The 12,019-nt window shown below is 54.4% G+C and overlaps 1 protein-coding gene across 2 annotated transcripts in view; it reads left to right on the forward strand.

Moving 5' to 3' along the window:
- The window catches only part of HIVEP3 (HIVEP zinc finger 3), a 98,315-nt gene that overhangs the window by 39,540 nt on the left and 46,756 nt on the right, over window positions 1-12,019 (forward strand). For both annotated transcript variants that reach the window (XM_061184396.1, XM_061184397.1), the window contains exons 2-3: window positions 241-5,841; window positions 9,696-9,841. In XM_061184396.1, coding sequence (XP_061040379.1) covers window positions 772-5,841; window positions 9,696-9,841 — 5,216 coding nt within the window. In that variant the 5' untranslated portion in view covers window positions 241-771. The remainder of the gene's footprint in view (window positions 1-240; window positions 5,842-9,695; window positions 9,842-12,019) is intronic.

The raw sequence follows: 12,019 nt of genomic DNA on the forward strand, positions 1-12,019 counted from the left end.
CACACAGCCACGGTCCTCAGAACCACAGTGGGCATCACTGGGAATGCAGACAAGGGAGGTACCAGCAGTGCTTCAATGCACAGAGCCTGGAGCTCTGGGTTCGGGTCGGGTCTCCCTGGTTAACCTGTAGGGATCTCACCAGGTCGGAGCTGCCCGAGCTGTGGATGAGTCGCGGTAACTCTCTCTTCTCTTCTCTTCTATTTCTGTGTGTGTTTCTGTGTGTGTGCTCTTGTCAAGTAGAAGAGCGTGACTTCCCCTCCGCGGCCGTTCATCTCCAACACGGGACAAAAGGGGAGAAGAGGCAGGACGGAGCTGCCCGCGGCGTCCAGCGTGGCTTCTCTCGTGCGGGGACCGGGGATGCCTGGACCATGCACACAGCCGTCTCCAGCCGTCAGCGGTTCACATAGCACACAGGGGACTTGTGGGGGGCCACTTGCCACTGCCAACTGAAACAATACAATGGCGACACTGACATCCTTCATGACGTTTCCACGACAGACATTCAGGCAGAAAGTGCTGGCGCGTTTTCTGTCTGCAAAGTAGAGGGCCATGCCTCACTGACGTGAACAGTCTGGGCCCTGATGACCTGCCCTGAGTCCACTTGCACCCAGTGACACTTGCAAAAAAACTCCCAAAACCATCTTGGGTTTGGCTTCCATAGCTCTTGACCAATGTGGCCCAAGCCAGACGCCTCCTTGGGACGCTTGGATTATTCGTAAATGCGGCCTGCCCCGACCTTCCCTGAATAGCATCTGAAGTCCCGTGGAGGTCATGGATCCTGAACAAAGTGTCAAGGGCACCAAGAAGGCTGAGGGAAGTCCCCGGAAGCGGCTGACCAAAGGAGAGGCCATTCAGACCAGTGTCTCATCCAGCGCCCCGTACCCAGGCAGCAGCACGGCTGCCACCCAAGAGGGCCCCTTCCAAGAGCTCCTAGCCCCACAGCCCTTCCCAGGCCCCTCATCGGTTCTTAGGGAAGGCTCTCAGGAGAAAACAGGCCAGCCGCAGAATCCCCCCAAGAGGTCCTCCATCGAAGCCTCGGTCCACATCTCGCAGATTCCGCAGCACCCTCTGACACCAGCATTCATGTCGCCCGGCAAACCCGAGCATCTCCTGGAGGGGTCCACGTGGCAGCTGGTTGACCCCATGAGACCCGGACCCTCAGGCTCTTTCGTGAGCCCTGGGCTCCATCCTCAGAGCCAACTCCTGCCTTCCCATGCTTCCGTCATTCCTCCCGAGGACCTGCCTGGCATCCCCAAAGTCTTTGTGCCCCGTCCCTCGCAGGTCTCCTTGAAGCCCACAGAAGAGGCACACAAGAAGGAGAGGAAGCCACAGAAGCCGGGCAAGTACATATGCCAATACTGCAGCCGCCCCTGTGCCAAGCCCAGCGTGCTCCAGAAACACATCCGCTCGCACACGGGTGAGAGGCCCTACCCCTGTGGCCCCTGCGGCTTCTCCTTCAAGACCAAGAGTAACCTCTACAAGCACAGGAAGTCCCATGCCCACCGCATCAAAGCCGGCCTGGCCTCGGGAATGGGCGGAGAGATGTACCCCCCAGGGCTGGAGATGGAGAGGATCCCTGGGGAAGAGTTTGAGGAGCCCACTGAGGGGGAAAGCACAGATTCGGAAGAGGAAACGGGCAGCACGTCCACTCACCCCGCAGAGCTGTCCCCGAGGCCCAAGCACCCCCTCCTGTCCAGCGGTTTGTACAGCTCTGGGAGCCAGGGTTCCAGCCACGAACGCTGTTCCTTGTCCCAGTGCAGCTCAGCCCCGTCGCTCGAGGACCCTGCCCCCTTCGCAGAGGCCTCATCCGAACACCCCCTGAGCCATAAACCCGAAGACACCCACACGATAAAGCAGAAGCTGGCCCTCCGCTTGAGTGAGAGGAAGAAGGTGATCGACGAGCAGGCGTTCCTGAGCCCGGGCAGCAAAGGCAGCACCGAATCTGGGTATTTCTCACGCTCCGAGAGCGCCGAGCAGCAGGTCAGCCCCCCAAACACCAACGCCAGGTCCTACGCCGAGATCATCTTCGGCAAGTGCGGGCGGATCGGGCAGCGGACCGCCATGCTGACGGCCACCTCCACCCAGCCCCTCCTGCCCCTGCCCACCGAAGACAAGCCCAGCCTGGTGCCTCTGTCTGTGCCCCGGACGCAGGTGATCGAGCACATCACCAAGCTCATCACCATCAACGAGGCCGTGGTGGACACCAGCGAGATAGACAGCGTGAAGCCGAGGAGGAGCTCCCTGTCACGGCGGAGCAGCATGGAGTCGCCCAAATCCAGCCTCTACCGGGAGCCCCTGTCCTCCCACAGCGAGAAAACGAAGCCTGAACAATCACTGCTGAGCCTCCAGCACCCGCCCAGCACCACCCCCCCTGTGCCTCTGCTGAGAAGCCACTCAATGCCTTCTGCCACCTGCACCCTCAGTACCCCCCCACACACCTTCCGAGGCAGCTACTCCTTCGACGACCACGTCGCCGACTCGGAAGCCCTGAGCCGCAGCAGTCAACTGTTTACCTCCCACCCCCGGATGCTCAAGCGTCAGCCGGCCATCGAACTACCTTTGGGCGGGGAGTACAGTTCCGAGGAGGCGGGGCCGAGCAGCAAAGAGGCAGCCTCCAAACCCGCAGATGAACCGGAACCCAGGGAAAGCGACCTCACCAAAAAGACCAAGAAGGGTTTGAAAACGAAAGGGGTGATCTATGAATGTAACATATGTGGTGCTCGGTACAAGAAAAGGGACAACTACGAAGCGCATAAAAAGTACTACTGCTCGGAGCTGCAGATGGCAAAGCCCGTCACCGCAGGTGCTCACGCGTCTCCGGAAGCCGAAAAGAGCCAGGCGGAGCACGAGCCCTGGTCCCAGATGATGCATTACAAACTGGGGACCACCTTGGAGCTCACTCCACTGAGAAAGAGGAGGAAAGAGAAGAGCCTCGGGGACGAGGAGGAGCCACCCGCCTTTGAGTCCACAGAGAGTCAGTTCAGCAGCCCCGGGCCATCTGAGGCTGCTCGGAACCTTCCCTTGGAATCCACCAAGTCACCAGCAGAGCCGAGTAAGTCAGTGCCCTCCCTGGAGGGATCCGCCGGCTTCCAGCCAAGGACTCCCAAGCCAGGGTCCAGTTCAGAATCAGGGAAGGAGAGGAGAACCACGTCCAAAGAAATTTCTGTCATCCAGCACACCAGCTCCTTTGAGAAATCCGACTCTCTGGAGCAGCCCAGCGGCTTGGAAGGGGAAGACAAGTCTGCGGCCCCGTTCTCATCACCCCCGCCCACCCCGCATGGACGCTCGGCTCACTCCCTGCAGCCCAGGTTGGTCCGTCAGCCCAACATTCAGGTTCCCGAGATCCTGGTGACCGAGGAGCCCAACCGGCCAGACACAGAGCCGGAGCCGCCCCCTAAGGAGCCCGAGAAGACGGAGGAGTTCCAGTGGCCCCAGCGCAGCCAGACACTTGCCCAGCTCCCAGCAGAGAAGCTGCCACCCAAGAAGAAGAGACTGCGCCTGGCGGAGATGGCCCAGTCATCCGGGGAGTCCAGCTTCGAGTCCTCCATGCCTCTGTCTCGCAGCCCGAGCCAGGAGAGCAGTGTCTCTCTGAGCGGGTCCAGCCGCTCTGCCTCCTTCGAGAGGGACGACCACGGAAAAGCCGAGGCTGCCGGGCGCTCGTCCGACACACGCTCCAAACCCTTGGGCACCCACATGCTAACTGTCCCCAGCCACCACCCGCACACCCGCGAGATGCGGAGGTCAGCCTCAGAGCAGAGCCCCAATGTTTCCCACTCCACCCATATGACTGAGACACGCAGCAAATCCTTCGACTACGGCAGCTTGTCCTTGACAGGCCCTTCTGCACCAGCCCCAGCAGCTCCAGCGGCCCCAGCAGCCTCAGCAGCCCCACCAGAGAGAAGAAAATGCTTTTTGGTGAGACAGGCCTCTCTGAGCAGGCCTCCCGAAACCGAGCCAGAGGCCACCCACAAGGGAAGACAGGAGAGTGAGGAACCAAAGCCCTCATCCAGTAAATCTTCAGCCAAAAGCCCATTGCCCCCGATTTCCTCTGCAGCCACCTCACACAGCGGGCACCCGGGAGGCAAGAGCCAGGTGCAGGACAGACCCACGCTGGGAGCCACTCCACCCTACACAGAAGCACTGCAGGTGTTCCCCCACCCCATTGCTCAGCTCCCCTTGCAGGAGAAGCCGTACCTGCCCCCGCCTGTCTCCCTTTTCTCCTTCCAGCACCTCCTACAGCATGAGCCAGGGCAGTCTTCAGAGTTCTTCTCCACCCAAGCCATGTCCAGCCTGCTCTCCACACCGTACTCCATGCCCCCGCTTCCTCCCTCCTTATTTCAAGCCCCCCCACTTCCTCTCCAACCGACTGTTCTGCACCCAGGCCAACTCCACCTCCCCCAGCTCATGCCTCACCCAGCCAACATCCCCTTCCGGCAGCCCCCTTCGTTTCTCCCCATGCCTTATCCTGCCTCCTCAGCACTTTCTTCTGGGTTTTTCCTGCCTCTGCAATCCCAGTTCGCCCTTCAGCTCCCTGGTGATGTGGAAAGCCATGTACCCCAGATCAAAACCAGCCTGGCCACACTGGCAACAGGAACCCCTGGCCTCTCCCCCAGCACAGAATACAGCAGTGACATCCAGCTGCCCCCCGTGGCTCTCCCATCCAGCTGCTCAGCGCCCACGTCAGCCCCTCCACTGGCCCTGCCTGCCTGTCCAGACACCATGGTGTCTCTGGTTGTGCCTGTCCGCATCCAGACCAACATGCCGTCCTATGGGAGCGCCATGTACACCACTCTTTCCCAGATCCTGGTCACCCAGTCCCAGGGCAGCTCAGCAACTGTGGCTCTTCCCAAGTTTGAGGAGCCCTCATGCAAGGGGACGACTGTGTGTGGGGCAGATGTGTACGAGGTTGGGCCCAGACTGGCGGGGGTAAGTGAAGAGCAAAGCAGAGGTTTCCCGACTCCATACCTGAGAGTGCCTGTGACATTACCTGAAAGAAAAGGCACTTCCCTGTCATCAGAGAGTGTCTTGAGCCTGGAGGGGAGTTCATCAACAGTGGGGGGAAGCAAACGTGTCCTTTCACCAGCTGGCAGCCTTGAACTTACCATGGAAACCCAGCAGCAAAAAAGAGTAAAGGAAGAGGAGGCTTCCAAGGCAGATGAAAAACTCGAGCTGGTGAAACCATGCAGTGTGGTGCTTAGCGGCACCGAGGATAGCAAGAGACTAGAGAAGTCCCACTTGGGCAGCCAGGGCCAGGGCAGGAGGGAAGTAGAAACACTGTCCAGCCTGTCCTCAGATCCATCCAACCCAAAGGAAATTCCTCCCCTTCCTCAGCCCTCATTGCCCCGTGTGACAACCCCGGGCTCAGAGGCTTTGAAGGAATATGCCCAGCCGTCTGGTAAACCTCACCGAAGAGGGTTGCTCCCACTGAGTGTGAAGAAAGAAGATTCCAAGGAACAACCTGACCTCCCTCCACTGGCACCTCTCAGCTCACAGCCTCTGTCAGAAACGTCCCCCAGGCCAGCCAAGTTGCAAGAAGGTACGGACTCAAAGAAGGTACTGCAGTTCCCCAGCCTCCACACGACCACTAATGTCAGTTGGTGCTATTTAAACTACATTAAGCCAAATCACATCCAGCATGCAGATAGGAGGTCCTCTGTTTACGCTGGTTGGTGCATAAGTTTGTACAACCCCAACCTTCCGGGGGTTTCCACTAAAGCTGCTTTGTCCCTCCTGAGGTCTAAGCAGAAGGTGAGCAAAGAGACATACACCATGGCCACAGCTCCGCATCCTGAGACAGGAAGGCTTGTGCCATCCAGCTCCCGCAAGCCCCGCATGACAGAGGTGAGTTCAGCCTTGTTTTTCTTCTCCCCACTGATTTTAAAAGTCTTTGCTGAGCTTTTAAAGCCACATTCTCCTCAAGTTCCATTTGCAAAATGAGAGCCAACTGAGTGGGCAGATTTCCTCTTTATCAGCTGTGACTGATCACCTTATTTATTGGGTTTCTTTGTCAGTGTCCCTCATATCATTGGACTAGATACATTTCAATAAAGTGAGCTTTAAAGTGATCCACCTTCCCATTAGCTTCTATTGAGAAATCAAAGACACAATCTCAGCCAAAAGACAGTTGGAAAACTGCCACTCCAACATACATTTCTCCCTTATCTGGTTAGTCTTTTCCTATTCTCCACATCTACTATTTCTGTTCTCTGGTGCCACTTGAAATCTTCCCATTGTCAGAGAGTCTAGAATTTGATGCAAATGACTCCTGAAATAGTCCTTCTTTCTTTTCTGTGAGTAGGAGAGCAAATAGAGCTTGGCTGCAGTATCCCTCTTTACCAGTAGGTGGCAAGGTCACAGCTTGACTCATCTATGCTGGTGGTAGCGCACAGCCCTGACTAAGGGCTCATGTTTACTCCTCCACTGCCTCTGACTTGAGGCTGCATCAGGAGGCATAAAATGAACTGATCCCTGCAAGTTCAGGAAGATTGACATTTGATAATTCCAGGTTTGCTTCAGACCAGTGACACCTCCGTATCCTGACAAGGCCAGCGTAAGGATTTAGGCCATGATGTGCTATGCTGACTTGATATTTGTGGAATAACAATTGGTCTTATTGGTTGAGTAGCCTCACTGTGCCAGGCATTGCTCTGTGCCCATGAATCCAGTTGATGCTCATTTCCACCTGTGAGGTAGCAGTATCATCTTCATTCTGTAGATGAGGGAACTGAAGGTCAGAGGGTGAGAGAGGTCCAGGTCACATGGCAAATATTTGGCAAACCCAGAATTTGAACCCAAACCTGTCTGACTCCAGAGAGTCTATTTTTATTCTTTCAATTGAGGAAAGGAAACCTTAAAAGTGACTGCAAATTTAGAGATGTTCATTAGTGTGTCTTCAGACCAGATTCTTTGACCAAATAAGTCCCCTAAATTCCTATTGTAGATAAATGAACAAAACTATGTTCGATAACTTCTCCTACATTTGTATCCTGCTCTTTTATTGAGTGACTTTTGTGCATTGAATTTGTCCTTAGCTCTACTGGATATTCTTCACCAAACTGTTTCCCAAATTTATTCTCTAAATATCCTTGTCAGTCTACAGAAATCCTTAACTGAGGTTTCCACTTTCGCCATAAACATCATGACTGATTTTCTCTCCAGTGTCTCTTACTGGCGATGACTACTCCCAAGATGCTGTTGTAATTATATTCACACTTAGGACTTATAGTGCACTTACTATGTACCAGGTACTGTGCTCAGTGTTACTTTTATCCTCACAACCACCTTGACAGGGTTCTATATCACTATATGATTGATAAAGAGACTAAAGCATAAAGAAGTCAGGTAACTTGCACAAGGCCCCACACACAGTAAATATCCTGGATTCAAAACTAGATCTCACTCCAAAGTTCTTTTGGATGCTCAGGACTGCTCCTCTGTTTTAATGATTGAACACTGAAAGGTGGTTTAAGAAAAACAAAGAGTTAATTTGGCTTAACTGGGTTTGACAATCATTTGTTTAAAATGCTCCTTTCCTAAAATGAGCTGAACCGTGCACACTTTTTCCTGGAATATTCCATTTGATTCACTGGCATGTTTCCTACCAGAAGCTCACCAGTCTGGTCCGTTAATGTAACTGCATGGCCCACTGATTGATGCCTTTCTATAATTACACCTCTCTCTGGTCTCAGCTTGCATATCTCCAGTGAGTGGGCACTCACCACCTCTTAGTACAACCCAGCCCATCTTGGGACAGTGCTTTAAGAAAGTTCCCTATTATACTGAGCTGACATTTGTCATCCCATAGCGTCCATTCCCTGTTAGTAGCTCTGAAAAGGCCCTTTGGGCTATATCAGCATTTCAAAGCTCTTCCTAACCATCTTTGTGCAGGTCTAGGCCACCCAATCAGGTTTGAGTTTGGTCACATACATTTTTTTTCAATTTTAAGCCCTGGAGAAACCCAAGCTTATACAAGAGTTTACTTTGCAGCCACATTTCATCCCCCAGGTTTCTCCTTCCTTTTTTCTCTTTGGGGATCATTTTGACAACCACATGCACTATTGCAAAGAGATTAAGAGCAAGGGCTTCAGTGCCAAGTTGCCCGAATTTGAATCCCACTGTCTCACTTACTAATTGACCTTGGGCCAATTACTTAACCTCTCTGCACCTTGGTTTCCTCATCTATAAAATAGAGACAATAATAATACTTGGCTCATAGGACTGTAGAGGTAATTAAATGAGTTAAAATATGCAAAGTGTGTTTAGAACAGTGGCTGGCACATTGGCACTTGATCATCATTATCTGCAGTTATTCACATTATTATCATTAAAAGCTAAAGTGGATCCCTGGTCCGCTGCTCAATTCCAACAGTGTTTCCTGGTAGAGTGGCTCCTGCCACCAAAACCAGCCTCCTCTAGTTTGGCCCTGACATCACAGCTGGTTGTGAGACAGAAGTCATTCATCAGCCTGGGGGAGGCCTCTTGTTCCTTCCATGGATGGCCCAGATGGCAGGCTGAGATGGAAGTGAAAACAGCATGCTCTGGAAATCCCTGGGTATTGCATAAAATCGCCTGCCTTCTGCCAAAGCAGCAGTCCATAGCCTCTCTTGGTTTCCACTCCCCATCTCCAATTCTGAAGAGATTTTTTTGGGGGGGGGTCACTGAGTCATAGAAGTTGACCCTGGAATGAATCTCCAAGATGGTCTAATCCCCTCAGACTCTGAGGCCCAGAGAGGTGAAGTAATTCACCCAAGGGTGGCTCAGCATGCAGTGGCCTATGTGGTGCTAGAACTCAGATTCCCTGATTCCCAACCAGCTACCTTTCTGCTGAGCCCCAGCCCATCCTTGTAGGGGCAGGTGTGGTGACTGGCACAGGGACTTCTGTCCTTAGATTGTCCCAGCACCGGGAGACAGGGTTGCTCCTCCTGCCGGCTATCAACAGTGCAGTTCCTCATGACCTTAATGACAGTGGCATGAAGTAGGATAAGGATCTCACTGCTGGACCCAGCCCCCAGCCCAACATCGCTGCTCCCTATTAAAGGGTGCACCCACCCCTGCCACCATCAGAGGATCTAGGGGATGTGTTATCCAGCCAGCTGTCACCACCGAGGCCTGTATCTCTTGAAGAGAACAGGTTCCCTGAGATGCACGCCCGCCAGGCCCATGCCCATCAGTGGGCGGCACAGCTTCTCTGTGTCCGGCTCGGGGGCGGGGGACTGGGTGGGGTGCTATTGGTCAGGGCCTTCAGGAGACCTGCGTTCTGCTCCCAGCAATGCCCTTAACTTGCTGTGTGACCTTGACTTTCTCATCTATAAAAGAGAATTGGGCTGGTTAATCTCCAAAGGTGGAGCCTTCATTTATATATTCAGCATTCCTCAAATACCTTCTCTGAGGCTGGTGTGACCGAGGAGACCAAGATGAGGACCTGTCCCCAGAAACCCCTAGACTAGTGTGAAAAAGAGAGCAAACGCAGCTCTCATGGGAAGGCCTGGTCTTCCCCTGAAAAAGACCTGGTCAGAGTCCCAGTTCTGACTTCACCTCTCTGAGGATCCATTTCCCTCCTTCTGTAAAGTGGGGCTAATAGCATCTCTTCACTGGGTAGAGGGAAGATGAAGTGTAGGTGTGCGATGCCATCAAAGGCATCATTCCATGACCACCCGTTAACCAGTCATGATTTTGTCATTCCTGCGGTGGGCCAGGTTCGCCTCCCTTCGCTGGTTTCCCCGGAAGGCCAGAAAGAGATAGCTAGAGTGGAGAAGGAAGAGGAGAAGCGAGGGAAGCCGGAGGAGGACGCTCCTGCCTCCAAGAGAGGGGAGCCGGCGAGGATCAAAATCTTCGAAGGAGGGTAAGAATCACCTTTGGTTTGCAATGTCTGCTTCCCATGCAGTAAGAGCTCGCGCCCGCCCGAGGGCTGGGGGTGGTGTCATCTGCGTTCAGAGGTGGTGAGCATCTCAACGGGCAGGGCTGTGCCCACAGGAGCCCTGGGCTTCCGGCCTTCCAGGAGGTGCCATCTTTGTGGGACTCGCTGACCACCTCTGTTAAGGAATGCGGGCTCCCTGGTTGGGGATGGGGTACGCCAGGTATGTGCTGTGGACTGGAGCCGCCTGGGTCTTCCCCCAGCCTCTCTTTCCTCACATGCTGGCTGGGTTCCTAGACCCCGCATTGGGATTGATAGTGATTCTCCCAGGTCCTGTCCAGACTGCTGTTAACCTTGGTGTACGTTCCCCAAAAGTCACCTCTGTCCTGCCTAAGCAGCCACCATGGCAGGCCTGGTGTCCCACAGGGGGACTCGGGCTCTGCTGACAAAGCTGTTTACAGGGCTGATAGCGCACTGCACATACCAGCTGTGTACACCGGTCTCTGTTCTGACTGGCCGGAGTCCAGGACTCATTGGTTGGTAAATATTTAGAATAATACCCCTGGTTTTTCACCGTTGGTGCTTTGTCTTTGTAAACCTAATGATAGAAACATCTCAGAACTCTCAACTGTGGGGCTCCCCGGGCTCCAGCAGGCTGCCTGGTTTCAGACCTGCTTTGTGGAAGTGTTGTGCAAGCTGTGTTCTTTGTGACCACGTGTGTGCTTCTTGGGACGTGGGTGTCTGTACGCAGGTCCCGTGGTGTCTGTCTCAGGGTCCTGTGTCTGTGTCCCCAGTGTGATCAATGCAGCCCTCGTCCTACCCAGTCCTGAGGGATAACAGCACGGAGGAAAACCTACCTCCCAAGGAGGATGGTCCCCGTGAGCCCCAGCCAACACGGAATGTTATGGGACCTACGATTCTCCAGCACCTGCAGGTGCCTAACTCACAAGGTCAAAGTGGGAGGTGCTGGATTCCTCTGTAGCGCTGGGAGAGCAGACACTACCCAGCTCCCCAAGGCCACCAGTGGGCATCCTCCGGTGGCACTGACCAGCAGGGGCTCTCAGGAGAGGGAGTGTTTGGAAACTGAACTTGGGGGGTTGGGTTGTCATAGTGACAGGGAGGGGGTCAGGGAGGGCAAACATCCTGCAGTGGCAGGGACACGTCCCCCGGGGGGGAGAAATATCCTTTTCAGAGTTCCAGTAACTGCTCCATTGAGAAACACTAGACCAGAGGTTTTTCGAAATATTTGCCCTCTTTCCATCTGGGGACTGACGGGTATCCTCTTCTGCTACTTGGTTAGAGCGCCCCCGTGTGTCTCTGTGTTCTCACATCATTGGGGTCCTCCAAAGGCCACATAAGACTTCATCCTGGGATTGGTGCATCGGTCACAGCCTTCTCCCAGCAGTTTCAAGGACCATCTGTGGGGCCCCAGGGGATGGCTGAGTGTCAGCGGCCATGAAGGAGGGGGTTTGCTTCTGCCCTGAGAGGCAACTGTCCCCAGACTGGAGATCTGGTTCCAGGCGGCTCCCTGCTGCCCTCATCCCCCCCTGGGAAGCCTGAGCCCCGAAAGGGCAGTTGGCAGGAGCCTCTCCCCACCCCAGTTAGTTCACAGCTTCAGCCACCAGAGTCTCTGCCATGCGGTCTACCTTCAGCTGAAAGGTGAAGGCCACACCTGAGTCCCCTTCTCCTCTCCCTACAGCCTAGGCAGGGGTCCTCACTGTAACCTATCCCCACCGTCCCACCCAGGTCATCATTTAATCCTACCTGCTCTGTTCAGAATCTCCCTCTCTTTCCAGGTCCAGCATCCCTGCCCCCGAGCAGCTCTCCCACTTACCTGTTCCACTCAGACAATCCCCTCACCTCTCCAGCTCTGCTTCCTATCTGTAAAAGGCAATAATTACATACTTTGTGGATTGTCAGGGGATCCTGTTGCCGCCCCGTGTAAAGGCTGCAGTTCATGGTGCTGACAAATGGGCATCGGAGCATTTTTTCACCATTGTGTCCATCGCTTTTATCCCTTCCAGGATAATCTCACTCTGTCTGTCAGCTGCGAAGAACGTCATCCTCACTCTCTCTACTTGTCACATCTAATTTGAGCACTTTGGTGGGGGGGTTATGTAATGCCGCCGGTCAGGTCATCTTCTCCTGCAGCCCCGCTGTCCCATC

The sequence above is a fragment of the Eubalaena glacialis genome, chromosome 3, assembly GCF_028564815.1.
Source record: "Eubalaena glacialis isolate mEubGla1 chromosome 3, mEubGla1.1.hap2.+ XY, whole genome shotgun sequence".
Classification (NCBI taxonomy): domain Eukaryota; kingdom Metazoa; phylum Chordata; class Mammalia; order Artiodactyla; family Balaenidae; genus Eubalaena; species Eubalaena glacialis.